The sequence below is a fragment of the Coregonus lavaretus genome, assembly GCF_964263955.1.
Source record: "Coregonus lavaretus genome assembly, chromosome: 28".
Lineage (NCBI taxonomy): Eukaryota > Metazoa > Chordata > Actinopteri > Salmoniformes > Salmonidae > Coregonus > Coregonus lavaretus.
The window spans coordinates 8,739,915-8,756,912 of NC_140015.1; the positions used below are offsets into that span (position 1 = coordinate 8,739,915).

The window sequence follows — 16,998 nt, forward strand, 5'->3', positions numbered from 1 at the left end:
ATGAGGCTTTCGAAAAAGCTCCCTGGTTTTGTAGTTGAATCTGTGCTTGAAAGTCAGTACTTGACTGAGGGACCTTACATATGTTGCATGTATTGGGGACAGAGGAAGGGGTAGTCATTCAAAAATCATCTCAACCCCTATTAATTCACATAGAGTGAGTCCATGTAATTTATGTGATTTGTTAAGCTACGTTTTACTCCTGAATTAATTTAGGCTTGCCTAAACAAAACGGGTGAATACTTATGGAACAACTATATTTTAGTCTTTACATTTTAGTTAATTTGTAAATTGTTTGATTTTATTATTTGTGTACATCAATGACAAAAAAAATCTAATTAAATCTATTTCAATCCCACTTTTTCACACAACAAAATGGGAAGAAAAAAAAGACTTATGATACCAACCGTATAGGACATGAGAACTTACCATGCCGCGGGCGTCGACACCGGACAGGGTGCGAGAGTGACCAAATATCTTGTTCGTAGTCTTCCTCTCCTTCTTGACCTTGGGGATATTAAGTGTCAGATTCTGAAAGACAGGTATAATAGATACATGTTCAGAATAAAGAACAGGCAACCACTAAATTAATTTTCCAATGTCTCGCTCACCTCAGAATCACAGGTGTGACATTATTTTTTTTTTCCATAGAGAACTGACCATATACAGCATGTGCGGTTGTGGAGTAGTGGTTAGGGTGGTGACCTTACCTGCATGTTGATTCGTCGCTCTAGATCACTGTTGGAGATGGGTTGCTGGCCAGTCTCCAGCCAATTGAGCCTCTGAATGAGCTGGGCCAACTCAGTCAAGTCCACCTGAGAACGAGCTAGCTCTGTGGGGGTCAAGGGTCAGAGAAGGTTATTAAGAAGAATAGGAAGCTTGGCTCTGAAAGTAATTGGATATTCATTTAACGCCGAGCTGAAAATTGATAGCATTGATTCCCTAGCTTCACCATGGCAGTACCTTACCTTGGGAGCAAGTATCAGACTGGTGGGTCTGCTGCAGCCATGCAGCCACCTTGCCATTGACCCCTGGGGCTGCTGTGGGCGGAACGTCCATCTCAGCCTGGTAGACAGAGGCAGAGCTGGCGTAGTGAGGGTACTGGAACAACATGATTTGGGGACAGAGGGAAAGAGAAAGAAGAGTAGTCAACGGTCAGTCCAAGCCCATTTGTATAAAGTCCTCGTTCTATTCAGAATATAGCAATCTATTTTGGTGACCAGAATGTATTTGGTTGTAGCACTGCAAGTAGCAGACCACATTGAGTCATGCCCCGGTTTCTCTGTTGACTCACCATGCCTGGCATTGCGGCTTGGTTTCTCTGTTCACTCACCATGCCTGGCATTGCGGCTTGGTTTCTCTGGGCTAGACTTGCCATGGCTGGCAACAACGTGCTGTCGCCCATAGTGAGGGCGTGGAGGACTCCGTGGTGGACGCTCAGGGCCTCGTTCTTCTTGAAGACACGATGGGCACACAGCTTGGTCAGCCATATGTAGAACAAGTCATTGCTCTTGGCCTAACAGGAGAGTGAATTTTACATCAATCATTTTTACACAAATAAAATATGCTACTTCTTATGGATTTAATGGCAGTGAAACTGATATGGATGGATAAGAAACAGATGTGAAAAGGAAACCGTTGAGCATGAAAAACCCAGCAGCGTTACAGTTCTTGACACAAACCTGTGCGCCTGGCACCTACTATCATACCCTGTTCAAAGGCACTTAAATCTTTTGTCTTGCTAGTCACCCTCTGAATGGCACACATACACAATCCATGTGTCAGTTGTCTCAAGGCTTAAAAATCCTTATTTAACCTGTCTCCTCCCCTTCACCTACACTGATTGAAGTGGTTTTAACAATTGACATCAATAAGGGATCATAGCTGTCACCTGGATTCACCTGGTCAGTCTGTCATGGAAAGAGCAGGTGTTCTTAATGTTTTGTATACTCAGTGTACCTTGAGGTGGTATAAATAGTCTCCACCGTCCAGATCGATGCGCTTGGACTTCTTGTTGATGGACATGACAGCTAGGCTAACATCCAGGGATCCATGGAGCTTTCCTCTTTGGATCTGACGAGTAGAACATTACAATGGATGAAACCCCCTCACTTTATTGTCAAATATGTATATAAACAAGCATTCCGTAGCCTGTTACTTTTACAATATGGCGCTGACCGATTTCAGAAAGATTGCACTCGTTACTTGGATTTGTGTTTTTGGAAGTGTATTGTGAATACATACATCCTGCTGTGTCTTGGAGTACTTGAGGATCCCTTTTTCCAACAGGAAGTACCTCTGAAAGAAGAGACAGAACCACATTAGACAGGGGTGTATTCATAAGTGCACACCAGTAGCAAAACATTGTGCAACGTAAAACAACAAAAACACTTTGCAATGAAAACAAGTTTATTTTTTGAGGGGTTCAGATTAGTTTGGGAAACCCTTGATTAGTCCCTTACAGCCGAGTTTCGGCCAATTACTTCCGTTTGGTTACTAGTGAATACACCACAGGAAGTCAAAAGTGATGGTGAAACAGAACTAATTGGCTTGCCAACTGCGCTTCAATTGGCTTGCCAAGTACAGCCTTCACATTACCTTGTGCCAGCCCTTCATAGGGTATTTCCTCCTCTTCATCAATAAACCCTCACAGATACCAGGGATGCTCATGTCCAGCCCTGACCCGATCCCTGAACCTATGTCCATGTGGTCTTCCAACACCTCCCAGTTCCTGGAGTTCTGTGGGAGTGGCGGGGGGGGGGGGGGGGGGGGGGGGGGGGGGGGTTCAGGCAATAAAGAACTTCATACTCACAATGTGGGTTTCATGCATCCATCCAGACATATTCGTGATGTTTATATACATCTTTTGTTACACTATGGTGTAGAGAGGTGACCCATCAGATACAAAAGACAGGCACACCAACTCACACTTTAAGATCATTTTAATAAAAAAGGAACGACTCAGAAACTACCTGGCGGGAGTTGCGTGATGACCCAGCGCTGCCATTCCGTGAGTGGCCGGCCTTGAATCCTCCAGCGGGAGACTTGTCCAGATTGCTCATCACTGATTGGCTGCTGTTGAGTGTGGGTGGGCACACCCGAGGGTCCATAATTACGATTGGATGAACAACGTCGCTAAAAGTATGTCTGCTTTTCAGAAAGGTTCTCTCTCATTGGAGGAAACACAGCTCTGTGGAGACAAAGGAACAGTAATGTGAGGAGACATCAAAAAACATGGTGCCATTTTACTGGTTTAACATTTGGCAGCTTCATAAGCTTTAACTGTCCCATTTTCAACCCTGAGCAATCAGATAAATATAGACTTAAGGAGGAAGCCTTCAATTCTTGACATTCAAGTGTCAGGAACACACTGCTGCCCCTGCACGAGAAGAACATTCACATCATCCACCCCAACCCCCTCACAACTTTATGGTTGGCTTGGCCTTATAAAAGACCATGGTAGAAAAACTGGTAGTAGACAAGGTCCAGGAATACTGACCAAAGAATATGACAATGCAACATCCAAAATTATTCACAGATACTACTAGCAATTTTAAAAAACACGCTCATGTTTTTAATTAAGGTCAAAACTATATTTCCCTGTAAAAAAAAAAGCTTAAATTAGAGACCGAACCAGCAGCATGTGGGATTATGAAAAGTAGCAAACAGATACAACTCTACAGTAAAAAAAAGAAACGTTTACTTAAAAAAAAGACCAACTTACATAATGATTGGATCTATCTACTAGTATTCCAGAGTTAACCTATTCCATGGAAGAATGTCTTCAGTCCCTTGATAGCATCCAACACAACAGTGACTACAGGAAAAGGAGGGCCGAACGCGCCCCCATTCACATCGACGGGGCTGTAGTGGAGCGGGTAGAGAGTTTCAAGTTCCTTGGTGTCCACATCACCAACAAACTATCATGGTCCAAACACACCAAGACAGCCATGAAGAGGGCACGACAACACCTTTTCCCCCTAGCTGTACCATCGAGAGCATCCTGACCGGTTGCATCACCGACTGGTATGGCAAATGCTCGGCATCCGACCGTAAGGCGCCACAGAGGGTAGTGCGTACGGCCCAGTACATCACTGGGGCCAAGCTTCCTGCCATCCAGGACATATATACCAGGCGGTGTCAGAGGAAGGCCCAAAAAATGGTCAAAGACTCCAGTCACCCAAGTCAGACTGTTCTCTCTGCTACCGCACGGGAAGCGGTACCGGAGCGCAAAGTTTAGTTCCAAAAGGTTCCTTAACAGCTTCTACCCCCAAGCCATAAGACTGCTGAACAATTAATCAAACGGCCACCCGGACTATTTGCATTGACACCCCCCCTCTTTGTTTTTACACTGCTGCACTCGACATTCATTTTTTATTTATTTCACCTTTATTTAACCAGGTAAGCCAGTTGAGAACAAGTTCTCATTTACAACTGCGACCTGGCCAAGATAAAGCAAAGCAGTGCGATAAAAACAACACCGAGTTACATATGGGGTAAACAAAACATAAAAAGTCAAAAATACAACAGAAAATATATATACAGTGTGTGCAAATGTAGCAAGTTATGGAGGTAAGGCAATAAATAGGCCATAGTGCATAATAATTACAATTTAGTATTAACACTGGAATGATAGATGTGCAAGAGATGATGTGCATATAGAGATACTGGGGTGCAAATGAGCAAAATAAATAACAATATGGGGATGAGGTAGTTGGGTGGGCTAATTTCAGATGGGCTGTGTACAGGTACAGTGATCGGTAAGGTGCTCTGAGTGAGATAAGAGTCTCCAGCTTCAGAGATTTTTGCAGTTCGTTCCAGTCATTGGCAGCAGAGAACTGGAAGGAATGGCGGCCAAAGGAGGTGTTGGCTTTGGGGATGACCAGTGAGATATACCTGCTGGAGCGCAGACTACGGGTGGGTGCTGCTATGGTGACCAATGAGCTAAGATAAGGCGGGGATTTGCCTAGCAGTGATTTATAGATGGCCTGGAGCCAGTGGGTTTGACGACGAACATGTATTGAGGACCAGCCAACAAGAGCGTACAGGTCACAGTGGTGGGTAGTGTATGGGGCTTTGGAGACAAAACAGATGGCACTGTGATAGACTACATCCAATTTGCTGAGTAGAGTGTTGGAGGCTATTTTGTAAATGACATCGCCGAAGTCAAGGATCGGTAGGATAGTCAGTGTTACGAGGGCATGTTTGGCAGCATGAGTGAAGGAGGCTTTGTTGTGAAATAGGAAGCCGATTCTAGATTTAACTTTGGATACCCCACAAGACATGCCAACAGAGGTCTCTTCACAGTCCCAAAGTCCAGAACAGACTATGGGAGGTGCACATGACTACATGGAACTCTATTCCACATCAAGTAACTCATGCAAGCAGTAAAATCAGATTTTAAAAAACAGATCAAAATACACCTTAGGGAACAGCGGGGACTGTGGAGACAAACAGGCACAGACACGCACACGATAACATATGCACTATACCAGCATTTCCCAAACCTGGTCCTCGTGACCCCAAGGGGTGCACGTTTTGGTTTTTTCCCCCAACACTACACAGCGGATTCAAATGATCAAAGCTTGATGATTAGTTGTTTATAAAGAAATGAAAAACAGCTGTGTAGTGCTAGGGCAAAAAACATGCACCCCTTGGGGTCCTGAGGACCGAGTTTGGGAAACCCTGCACTACAAACACACACAGATTTTGTGTTGTAGATTTGCGTTAGTAGAGTAGTGGCCTGAGGGCACACACTTAATGTGTTGTAAAAAGTAATGTAATGTTTTTTAATTGTATGTAATTGCCTTAATTTTGCTGGACCCAAGGAAGAGTAGCTGCTGCCTTGGCAGTAGATAATGGGGATCCATAATAAATACAAATGTTTCAAGTCTGGTAAGACTTCTGCCATGCTGTTGCTTATGAGTTCTGTTATTATGTCGTCCCCATTTATTAAAATGTACGGGTCTGTAATCTGTAGGGGACTCTCCAGATTTTTCTGGTTTTAATATAACTAAAATAACTGTTTGATACATGGAACTCGGAAGCGTTGAGTCGAGTGACGTCTTGTCATTTGAGTAAAAAATAGGGGCGCTACTTTCCTTTATCTGCTGATAGTTCCTTCAGGGTTAGAGTCCAAGAAGGCTGTAGGATCAGTCCAAACTTTCCAATAGATTTTCATTGTAGCTTTTAAAATTGTTATTTATAGAGTTGTGGTTTTTAATTAAAGTTTATAAAATGATAACTGGTTTGGCGTGTATTCGTTTTGTGAGTGCTGCAAGGCGTTTACCAGGTTTATTTGCCATTAAATAGTATGCTTTATTTGAGTTTAACCTGTAGTTGTTGGCTCTCTTCAAAAGTAAAAGATCACCCTGCTTAAGTTCTGAAATTGTATTTTGTTCTTTACCTTGTAAAGATTTTTTTTTATGTGCTTTTTTTAAGATATAAAATTAAAAATAAATCACTAACTCAGATTGAACTTTTGCCGAGTATGACATCATCATTCCCCTAATGTAAGCCTTAAAAGCATCCCAAATTATATCAGGGGTCGGCTTTTCTCCTCTGTCTACATTTCTAATAGTAAAAGGTCTTTATTTTCTTGTTTACATATTTAAATCAATTAAACACGTAAATTATATGAATATATATCAACATTGATGCGTCACTGTTCTCTTGGATACTCGTGTTGGATGCTAAAGGGACCATTATCTGGAAAGTAGATTACACACCCCAATTCCATACATACAGGATTGCCACAGCAACCATGTGTCAACTTCATATTGTTGTTATTTTGAGTGACAACCACATTTTAGTATAGTTTTAGTCAGTCATTTTAGTCACAAACATAAATTCAGCAAAATAGCATTAGTTTTTCCAATCGGGAAAAAGAAAGCACAACGTGCATTTGCAGCAAAACAGATGAATAACACATGGCAAAATAGAGCTTCTGATGTGATAAGAGCAAAAATGGCCTATAGGAAAGGAAAGATGATCAAATAAATGATTGTCGTTTCTAATTGAAGTAGGTTACAATTAGTGTCCTGGCTGCGCATCAGTTCAAAAGAGAGAGGAATAAAGTGACCCCCCGGGAGGTATGTGTGGGAGAGCCAGCTTTGATCAAGCAGCCCACACAACAGAAAGACATTATAGGCAAATAGGTAATAAGAGGATTGCATGAAATAGTCTGCTAAACCATGCATGCTTATGATTGGACAAAACAGATGAAAAGGCACTTAATGTCAAATGTAATGTACATTAGTTTCACATGGAATTCTCATTTTGTTACATGTCAACTAAAAATGAAAAGTAATTTGTAATTGTTTTTTTCCAGGGCATCTCTTCTTGTTATCGTCATTAGTTTTTGTCAGGAAAAATAGGTGGAGTATTTTTCATGGATGTTACATTTACATTTTACATTTTAGTCATTTAGCAGACGCTCTTATCCAGAGCGACTTACAGGAGCAATTAGGGTTAAGTGCCTTGCTCAAGGGCACATCGACAGTTCACCTAGTCGGCTCGGGGATTAGAACCAGCGACCTTTCGGTTACTGGCACAACGCTCTTACCCACTAAGCTACCTGCCGCCCCATTCTGTTAATGTACATAATCATGGCATCATGGGCTTCCAGGTCAATAGACTAAACAACACTCAATGAATGATCCATATATTCACACTAGGGCTGTACCCAACTAAAAAAAATGTTGTTAGTCGACCAAGAGTTGTCTGTTAGAAATTTTAAAAACATCTCTCTCTCTGTATTTGATCCCCTGCTGATTTTGTACATTTGCCCACTGACAAAGAAATTCAGTCTATAATTTTAATGCTGAGAGACAGAATATCAACAAAATCCACAAAAACGCATGTAAAAAATCTTATGAATTGATTTGCATTTTAATGAGGGAAACAAGTACCTGACCCCTCTGCAAAACATGACTTCGTACTTGGTGGCAAAACCCTTGTTGGCAATCAGAGGTCAGACGTTTATTGTAGTTGGCCACCAGGTTTGCACACATCTCAGGAGGGATTTTGTTCCACTCGTCTTTGCAGATCTTCTCCAAGTCATTAAGGTTTCGAGGCTGACGTTTGGCAACTCGAACCTTCAGCTCCCTCCACAGATTTTCTATGGGATTAAGGTCTGGAGACTGGCTAGGCCACTCCAGGACCTTAATGTGCTTATTCTTGGAGCCACTCCTTTGTTGCCTTGGCCGTGTGTTTTGGGTCATTGTCATGCTGGAATACCCATCCACGACCCATTCTCAACACCCTGGCTGAGGGAAGGAGGTTCTCACCCAAGATTTGACGGTACATGGTCCCGTCCATCGTCCCTTTGATGCGGTGAAGTTGTCCTGTCCCCTTAGCAGAAAAACACCCCCAAAGCATAATGTTTCCACCTCCATGTTTGACAGTGGGGATGGTGTTCTTGGGGTCATAGGCAGCATTCCTCCTCCTCCAAACACGGCGAATTGAGTTGATGCCAAAGAGCTCAATTTTGGTCTCATCTGACCACAACACTTTCACCCAGTTCTCCTCTGAATCATTCAGATGTTCATTGGCAAACTTCAGACGGGCATGTATATGTGCTTTCTTGAGCAGGGGGACCTTGCGGGCGCTGCAGGATTTCAGTCCTTCACAGCGTAGTGTGTTACCAATTGTTTTCTTGGTGACTATGGTCCCAGCTGCCTTGAGATCATTGACAAGATCCTCCCGTGTAGTTCTGGGCTGATTCCTCACCGTTCTCATGATCATTGCAACTCCACGAGGTGAGATCTTGCATGGAGCCCCAGGCCGAGGGAGATTGACAGTTATTTTGTGTTTCTTCCATTTGCGAATAATCGCACCAACTGTTGTCACCTTCTCACCAAGCTGCTTGGCGATGGTCTTGTAGCCCATTCCAGCCTTGTGTAGGTCTATCTAAGTTATTGTTGACGAAATTGACTGAGGGGGCATCGGAGTACAAAACCCCCCAGAAAAACTCTAATATCCATCAGATTAGATTCAGCAGCTCCATCAGTCGCTCCATCAATTGGTGGTGCACACAAACAACTGTCCAGGTAACTTTCAGACTATATTTTCTCATTCTACAAGGAGTATAATGAGTTGCCGTTGCTGATTATTTACAATAATTCTGCTTTGAATTGAGAGACCAAATTTGGCATGACAAATTCAGCACAGTTTACAGTGAGTCAACTGAAACTGCACTCAAGCCCTCTTGGGTGGCTTTGAAATAATTTTTCAATATACTAAAATACACCCATCAAACAATGGCATTCCGGAATCTCTCAGACCAAATGACTTCATGATACAGGTCAGCTTAATGCTAAGTCATAACTAGGCTGGAGTATGAAGAATGTTACAGTGACTGACGCATACAATAACGATGTGGAATATGTTGTTCAACCAGAAAATAAGGAGTCAAAGTTTCTCCTTTTGAGTAAGATGTCAACAATGTTTCTCAGGCCTTTAAAAATAGTCGGACTGAAAATGTGGTCATAACACTTGGGGAAAAACTAGAGCTTCCTGTTAGCAATGATAATGGGCTCTTGATATCTGCATATCTTGTGGTTTGAATGAGAGAATTTTCAGCCATTGACACATACCCGACACCAACAAAACATGATCTTGTTCTGGAGGTTTGATTAATTTGGATCTGGATCAAATGTTCTGAACAGCTCTTTGTACTCTACACTGAATATACCAAACATTAGGAACACCTTCCCTTATATTGAAAACTGCTGTTGCTTACCCCTGATGCAGGCCAGAGTAACAATCATAACATCTGAGTCTTGGTTGGAAGAGGAAGGCCTAACATCAGAATGATCTCTGAAGGAGATTATGAGAACACCAAGGAGAAACTTCCAGAAGAGTTCAAGAAAGTCACGAGAGAGAGAGAGAGAGAAAGACTGCATCAGGTGCCGGAGGCGTAGGGTGATCGGACAGGTTTCTGTGCTCCGACAGGAATGTGCCTGAGCTGCATGCTGCACCAACACATGGGAGCCCAGGCAGGGCCCCTTACGGCCTCAGTGACACTGCTGCTGCTACCGGGACACCTGGGATTTTCCATCTTCTAGACAAGGCAACTAACTCTAGAGCCATAGATCTAGCTGCCAACTGAGTTCAAGGTTTAGAAATCCATGGTTCTTTAAGGAGGGATGCATTTTTGGCGGATTTCCAATGTAAGCCATGTTGGGATTGCAAGTTCTAAGCCTGTTCCAAGAGAATTACAACATAGCTGACATACTGCAAAACTTTATATATATGGCTGTGGGACATAATTGTAGCATTGGACAAATCACATTTGATGGGCCCACATGAATACCATATTCACTCCCTTGTCTACAACTCGGGTTTGGCGCAACCAAGCATTTAAGCTTCAGTAAGGCTGGGATGCAACACTCCTAAATGCTTACCCTGGCTGGCCATCTGTAAACCACAGACATTCAGCATCACTCATATCATATATTCTGATGGAAGTGTGGACTGTCACCTTTATCACCTACTAGGGCAATAACAGAGTGACTGACAACCTTCCTAATCAAAATGAACTAAATATGCACTAAAGAGCCAGAAATGTGTTAATAGCCAACATGTTCATATTTCTAAAAGTAAATATGAGTGCAATTCAAATGTTACCATAGAGTGTTACTAAGACTAGGACATGGGCAATGGAAGTTCAAGTTCTAAATCAGTTGTTTCAGTGCAGAGAGAGTAACAGGATAGATACAGGGCTGGATTAAGAAATCATAGGCCCCGGGGCTTAATACTTTTTTTATAGCCCCCATCCCGGCACACCACCATTTTCTGTAAACAAATCCGTGCACAGCATCATTTTCTGTAAACAGATCCGTGCACAAAGAAGCCAATCTATGCGTGGTAAATTTACTGTTGAAGAAAAATACCCTTTATAATAAATCCATTATGACATTTGCAATGTGGCAGAGGCTACAGTTGACCAGAGGCGTTTTTAGGATTTCCACACATGGGGAACATTTGTTAGAAGGGTCAACATTTTTGGGAGGCCTTTTAATATGCATTTAAATGCAATTCTGTGTCATTTACATGACAGAATACATTAGCTTAATCTATTTTAATACCACACAAATGACCGAAATGAGTGGCAACTGACAGATCAATCTGGTCTTGAATAAAAAGAAAACAATAGCTCAGGCCAATGAAGCGACACAGATTGTACAATATCAGGAGGACAGATATATCTATCTACTGTATATATACATACACACACACACCTTTCTATCCATATATATATATATTTTATTTTTTTATAGGCTACTGAATACAGTTTCCAGTGGCACACTGACTCACCTAATGATGAAGATGAAGCCATAGGCTACTACTCACGGTGACGGCCGATGCGCTACTCTTGGCATTAGCCTATCTCAAGATTAGCTACTTTGAAAAACAGCGCTGCTGTTCGCCAAACATTGGGAGTTGAGGGGGGAAAAAAATATATTGGTTCTACAGACAGATTAGTCTTCTCTTTTCAGCGGTAGGCATTTGCTTTTGAAACTGTACGTTTTTCCCGCAATTGTATTTTTTAATATGCAAAAGACAGACAGCCTCAACCAACCATAGAAATATAATCCATTGATGGCAGTTCCCATTCATGTCAGGACTGGCAGCCATTGCTAGCGTATGTACCCATGAGTTTAAACACTCAAATTGCCAATGGTAAGAGGTGACCTCTTGGAGGTCCAAAACCCTTCTATGGATTATATGTCTATGGCCATAATCCAAATTGCAGCCTTCCCGACCATAGGCAACCGACAAAATAAAGGAAACGCTTGAGTAAATGAGGGATACAACGTTTGTGTTATGTAGGTCTGTGGCGGTCACAAAATTTCTTCAGCCGTTGATTGTCAAGCAAATAACTGTCGGTCTCACGGTAATTGACCGTTAATTAACAAACACATTTAGCATCTCCTGGCTTCCACACATACCCTACAAGCCACTGATGCTGACCTTTGAAACATCTACATTTTTAAAAGTGTAATAAATCCATATAACATAGCCTACACCTTCACAATAAATCCATAATTTATTTTAGACAGGTCTAAAGAAGCATGATATGAAGAAAATGTAGTCTATTTCAGTCTATTATGGAAACCCCTAAAATGGGATTATTAGTTAGAGAGTATGTATGGTTGAGAACAAGAGGAATGAAAGAGAGAGGGAGAGCGTGAGATGTTCCTGACTACAGTTGGATCCTCTTTGTTGCTCCACTCCTCCCTCTCCGTCTGTTCCTCTAGGTCAGTGAAAGTGAAGGAAGTGATGTGGAGAGTCAAGGGTCAGCAACAGAAGGCAGGGAGGAATAGTTAGAGATGATATGAGGCATAGAGATGTGGCGCAAGGAGGAGAGGAGAGTGGAGGGAGAGGAAAAGGAAAATGGAGAGGAAGATGAGGAAGAGCACACCTGAGAGGGGAGCCTACGTTTCCATGGAGTGCGTCTGCGCCAAGTCCCACCAGTCACCCTTGTACCACACAGCCAGGGCCTAAAGTGACAGTGACAGGGGTTTTGGAGTGGTTTTTAGAAGTGGTAGGAGACTCTTTAAATCTGGTGTTTAACACCAACCTGTCCGCCACCACATCCCACATTTTGACATTTTAGTCATTTAGCAGACGCTCTTATCCAGAGCGACTTACAGTTAGTGAGTGCATACATTTTTCATACTGGCCCCCCGTGGCAATTCACTGAATTGTTGTCAAAGTAGCCTACTATTTCTACATTTTATGTCAGGCTTAGTCTGTACTAAATGTTATTGAGAGGGGTTATCTACATTTTGAAATGGTCTCTGAATAGTTGTTTGCATTTTTACAGAAGTAAGAATCGTTGTCGATCAAATAGCCTACTTTGTGTGGGTTTTGAAATACTTTCTGAATATTGTCCTCGTAACATTTTGGATCCTTTTATTTATTCATGTTTTTTAAATATTTAGAAGTATAATATATTATACTTGGTATATTTTGAGAGTAATTTAGTAACATTTACTGCAATTGAACCCTTTTGACACGTACCAACAAAATGGGTGTGATCATTCTACAGTGGTCCCTGAAGTGTACACTCAAACCGGTGTGATTAGAACGCTTACTTAGAATGTCCAGCTTCGATTGACGCAACAGTCAGCGTTTGAGCTGGCCACACTTTTTTCACAGAAACATTCTGCACAAACACCGTCCTTACAAAGTTATGTCCTGAATGTGACCAGTTTATTTTTGGATGCACTGTTCAGACATTCACAGAAGTAGCGACAACATAGGTTACATTAGTCCTAGCGCTAACTGAGGAAAGATTGACACAAACCACTCATATGAATGAGCTAATAGCAATTACTATTTACAATTCATCACATCACGGGGGAACTCACCATTGATCTAAATAGAGTAAAACACTTTCTAAAAATTGAAAGTAATCCGAAGGTGTGTAGTTTGTGCGCGCCACCATGTTTTATTTTTTTCCCCCCGCTTCAACCAAAGATAAGAGGAGACAAGATGAGTTTGGTCTGTTTGCAGTATGCATGATGAAGGGGGTGTGTTGTCTACGATCATTCACTTCCCTTCATTCATTACCGGTAAGTTTACTTGAAAGATGAGTGAACCATTCAGTCACCTCATTTTGTGATAACATCTTTGGTCTGACGGACGTTTACGTGATACCCAGAATGCATTGTATAATGTCAACAAACATGGCACCACACAGCTTAGCTCATCATAATCAGTACAACCTTCAAAAATGTATTTTACACACATCAATCTATGCAATAATCGGAATGCATGAATTGTCACCAGTACTTGAAAACGTGTGAATAAAACTGCAAATACATTAAGCTACAGTAGAAACAACACGATATACAGAAAATAAGGCACTTACTGTAATAGGAACGTACACACGTCCAAAGTTTTTATTTGTAAGGAAAACAACAAAGGCAATGCGAGCGCAAGACAGGAAATGTGCCAGGGGGAAAAGATTGCGCAAGACGGCACAAATGTCTGCATACTTGATCTGCGGAAACACTGGGAAAGTGCTTGGGCTCTCCTCAGAGAGAAGTTTGTCCGGCTCAGTAAAGCCTCAAACATAAATTGTCCGCAACAGTGAAATGGGCTGGGGCGACCGTTAGAGATATTTGGAACATACCCGTGAAAATGTTAAATACTAGTGTTAGTTTTTTGATAGTGAGCGTCTTTACACAATGAAAGACAAAATGAGTGTTATTCCTATTGACATGAATGTGGTGTCATATTAAAGAAGAGGTTGTGCTCTTTTAAACTAAGTTAACTTGTAATTGTAATTTGTTCTTTGTTTTTGAGCTATGTCCTTTTGAAATGTGAGAAAATGAGCTTTATCTTGAAAATCCTCAGTAATCTACAGCAGCATTCTAGAATTTTATTGGGGTCTAAAGAGTTATGAAGTATATTTTGTAATAATCAGTTACCCAATCAATGCAGGGCCCCCCAGTTACCCACGTGGGCCCCTACCTCCTCTCATCTGAGGAGTAGCAGTGCGGCAGCAGCAGGCTGTTTATGTACACTCATTAAGAGTGGGCTCCTGAATCCTCCTGTGGTTGGTGATTGCAGTAAAAAATAAAAATCTAGATATCTATCTATATATATACCCCCCCACACACACACACCTTTCATTTATTAGATTACACTCGTTTTGCTATCTCTTGCCCCCCCTCCCCTCCCCTCCCATGGGCCTGGGTCCAGGGGCTTAAGCCCCGTTAAACCCCTGCATTAAGACGGCCCTGGATACATACATTTCTATAAAGATGGTATGCAGAAAACACACAGGTGAGTGAAAAGCAGTGATGGAGATGTCTTGAAAATAAACATAGCCTAATTTTCACTATCTCAGGAGTATCGCGAGAATAAGCAACAATGTATAGCAAGAACAACAAACATTGGATCACAAGATCCTGACTATTACGCACATTGATGGAAAAACTGGTTTGGCACCTGGATTTGGGCACACTCGTGTCAACACACAAACGTTTCAAAGCCACAGATGGCTAATAACGTCACGACACGGGGGCCAATTGGTGCTCAGAACAGTAGCCCTAATTACAGTACTATTGTGACTTTTGTGCCATAGGAAAAGTTTGGCCTCAAATGTTGAGAAAGATAAAGGTAGCAGTCGCTTAAATTTGATAAATCTCATATGGCGGCACATTTGAAGTTCCAGGTGTCAAATCTCCAACAAAATATTAATTGTTTTACTTTAAAACATAGACCTAAGTAATTTAAAGCAAATGAAACAAACAAACACTCGAAATTCGATCCGTAATTGATCAAACATAACCTACTGCAATATCAAACTCAAAACAAACATACCTAACGTTACTGTAGCCGAGAAAAAGCAAACAATTATCCTACTAATTCGTTCCAACCAATCGAAGTTATTTGCATTATGTTAATTTATTCCCCATTGTCAATAAAATAACAAACAACTCACCTGAAAACCGTGGATAATCCAAGTCAGTGGCCAGCGTGAAAGGAGTGACTTTTCACATGCCAAATCTCTAGCAAACTTCCAATTTGTTTCCTCCCATTTGTCATATCGTAGCACCACGTCACTCAATCGTCAAAATCCGAGTGTCGCAGGTGAGAAAGGTGTGCCCGATCCATATGCAGCGTTCAAAACAACTGAGAACTCGGAAATCTCCGACTTCAGTGCGTTCAAAATAACAGGGAATTCGAGAAAAAAAACGAGCTCCGACTGGGAAAAATCTTTTGAACGGTCATCCAACTCGGGAATTTCAAGATGGAAACTCAGCCATTTTTCTAATGCTCCGACATGAAGATCACTGACGTCATGATTTGACCTCGTTTAAAAAATCTATAAAAAATCCCTGATGCCAAAGCGGACTAGTTGTTCACCCCCACTACTCCAAACTCCTGACGCTTCAGAGAATGATGACAGGAACTGAATAGGTCATCAATGTTGTGCCATAATGCACTAATTTGTAAACTTGAAACATTATTTGATTGGCTTTGCATCAATTAGCCAGTACAATTAGCCTATTAGGCTATTGGCCTAATAATTTTATGAATTGTACAGCAGGTTATATTCACTAGTAATGTGTTTTAAATGACAATTGTTTACAAGAGTAGGCCTAATAAACCACGTTAGCAAAATTAAGTAACACACAGAATAATATTTTTTTCTTTTGTAAAAAGATAGCGTTTGTTTGGTGTTGTTTATGGGGAAAATAAACCACCAAACTTTTCCCTATAAACAAAAATAAATAAATAAATAGAGGAGACAGTCCAATGTGTTATTATTATTATTATTATTATTTGTTATTAGCATTTCAACCCTATCATCAATCACATCTGTATGATGTCCCATGTAGCTCAGTTGGTAGAGCATGGCGCTTGCAACGCCAGGGTTGTGGGTGTGTTTCCCACTGGGGCCAGAATGAAAATGTATGCACTCACTAACTGTAAGTCGCTCTGGATAAGAGCGTCTGCTAAAGAACTAAAATGTAAATGTATCTGCATACAAGATAGGCAGTGACTCTTCACCTAGTAACCACACCCACAAACTACTTCCCGAGGCTATGACTGTTAATAGGGTGCCTGGGCCTTGCTAAACCGGTATGACCGACACCTCAATCATAAGCCCATGTCACTGTCACTGCCACCAAGCGCAGGGCCTAGAATGGGCCAATGAGAGTTGCCCTAGCAATGTGAAGGAATGTGAGGTATTCTCTCTCTCATCTCTCTCTCAGCCGTTGACAGGAGGATCGATGTTTAGGATCACGCTCTGCTCTTTGGCAAAATCTACAACACGTAGTACTGCTGAGTATGTGGTCACGTGTTTGCTACACACAGGCTTTACACATTCATGGACAAAATGTATGTATATAAACTCAGCAAAAAAAGATAATTCGTAAAAATCCAAATAACTTCACAGATCTTCATGGTAAAGGGTTTAAACACTGTTTCCAATGCTTGTTCAATGAACCATAAACAATTAATGAACATGCA

At 41.6% G+C, this 16,998-nt stretch overlaps 1 protein-coding gene across 7 annotated transcripts in view; it reads right to left on the reverse strand.

The window, feature by feature from the left end:
* The window catches only part of LOC311104297 (oxysterol-binding protein-related protein 7-like), a 29,439-nt gene extending 13,907 nt beyond the window's left edge, over nt 1-15,532 (reverse strand). For 2 of the 7 annotated variants that reach the window (XR_014610153.1, XM_084146104.1), the window contains exons 1-9: nt 15,461-15,506; nt 2,967-3,187; nt 2,596-2,736; nt 2,242-2,295; nt 1,957-2,070; nt 1,292-1,513; nt 966-1,098; nt 708-829; nt 427-528 (exon numbers count right to left, since the gene is read on the reverse strand). Coding sequence is in view for 6 of the 7 variants with exons in the window: in XM_084146104.1 (XP_084002230.1) it covers nt 427-528; nt 708-829; nt 966-1,098; nt 1,292-1,513; nt 1,957-2,070; nt 2,242-2,295; nt 2,596-2,736; nt 2,967-3,107 (1,029 nt within the window). In the remaining variant the exon portion in view is untranslated. Of the gene's footprint in view, nt 1-426; nt 529-707; nt 830-965; nt 1,099-1,291; nt 1,514-1,956; nt 2,071-2,241; nt 2,296-2,595; nt 2,737-2,966; nt 3,188-15,460 lie in introns of all 7 variants that reach the window. The other 5 variants (XM_084146102.1, XM_084146103.1, XM_084146101.1 and 2 more) reach the window with 5 other exon arrangements.
* Nucleotides 15,533-16,998: the final 1,466 nt, after the last annotated feature.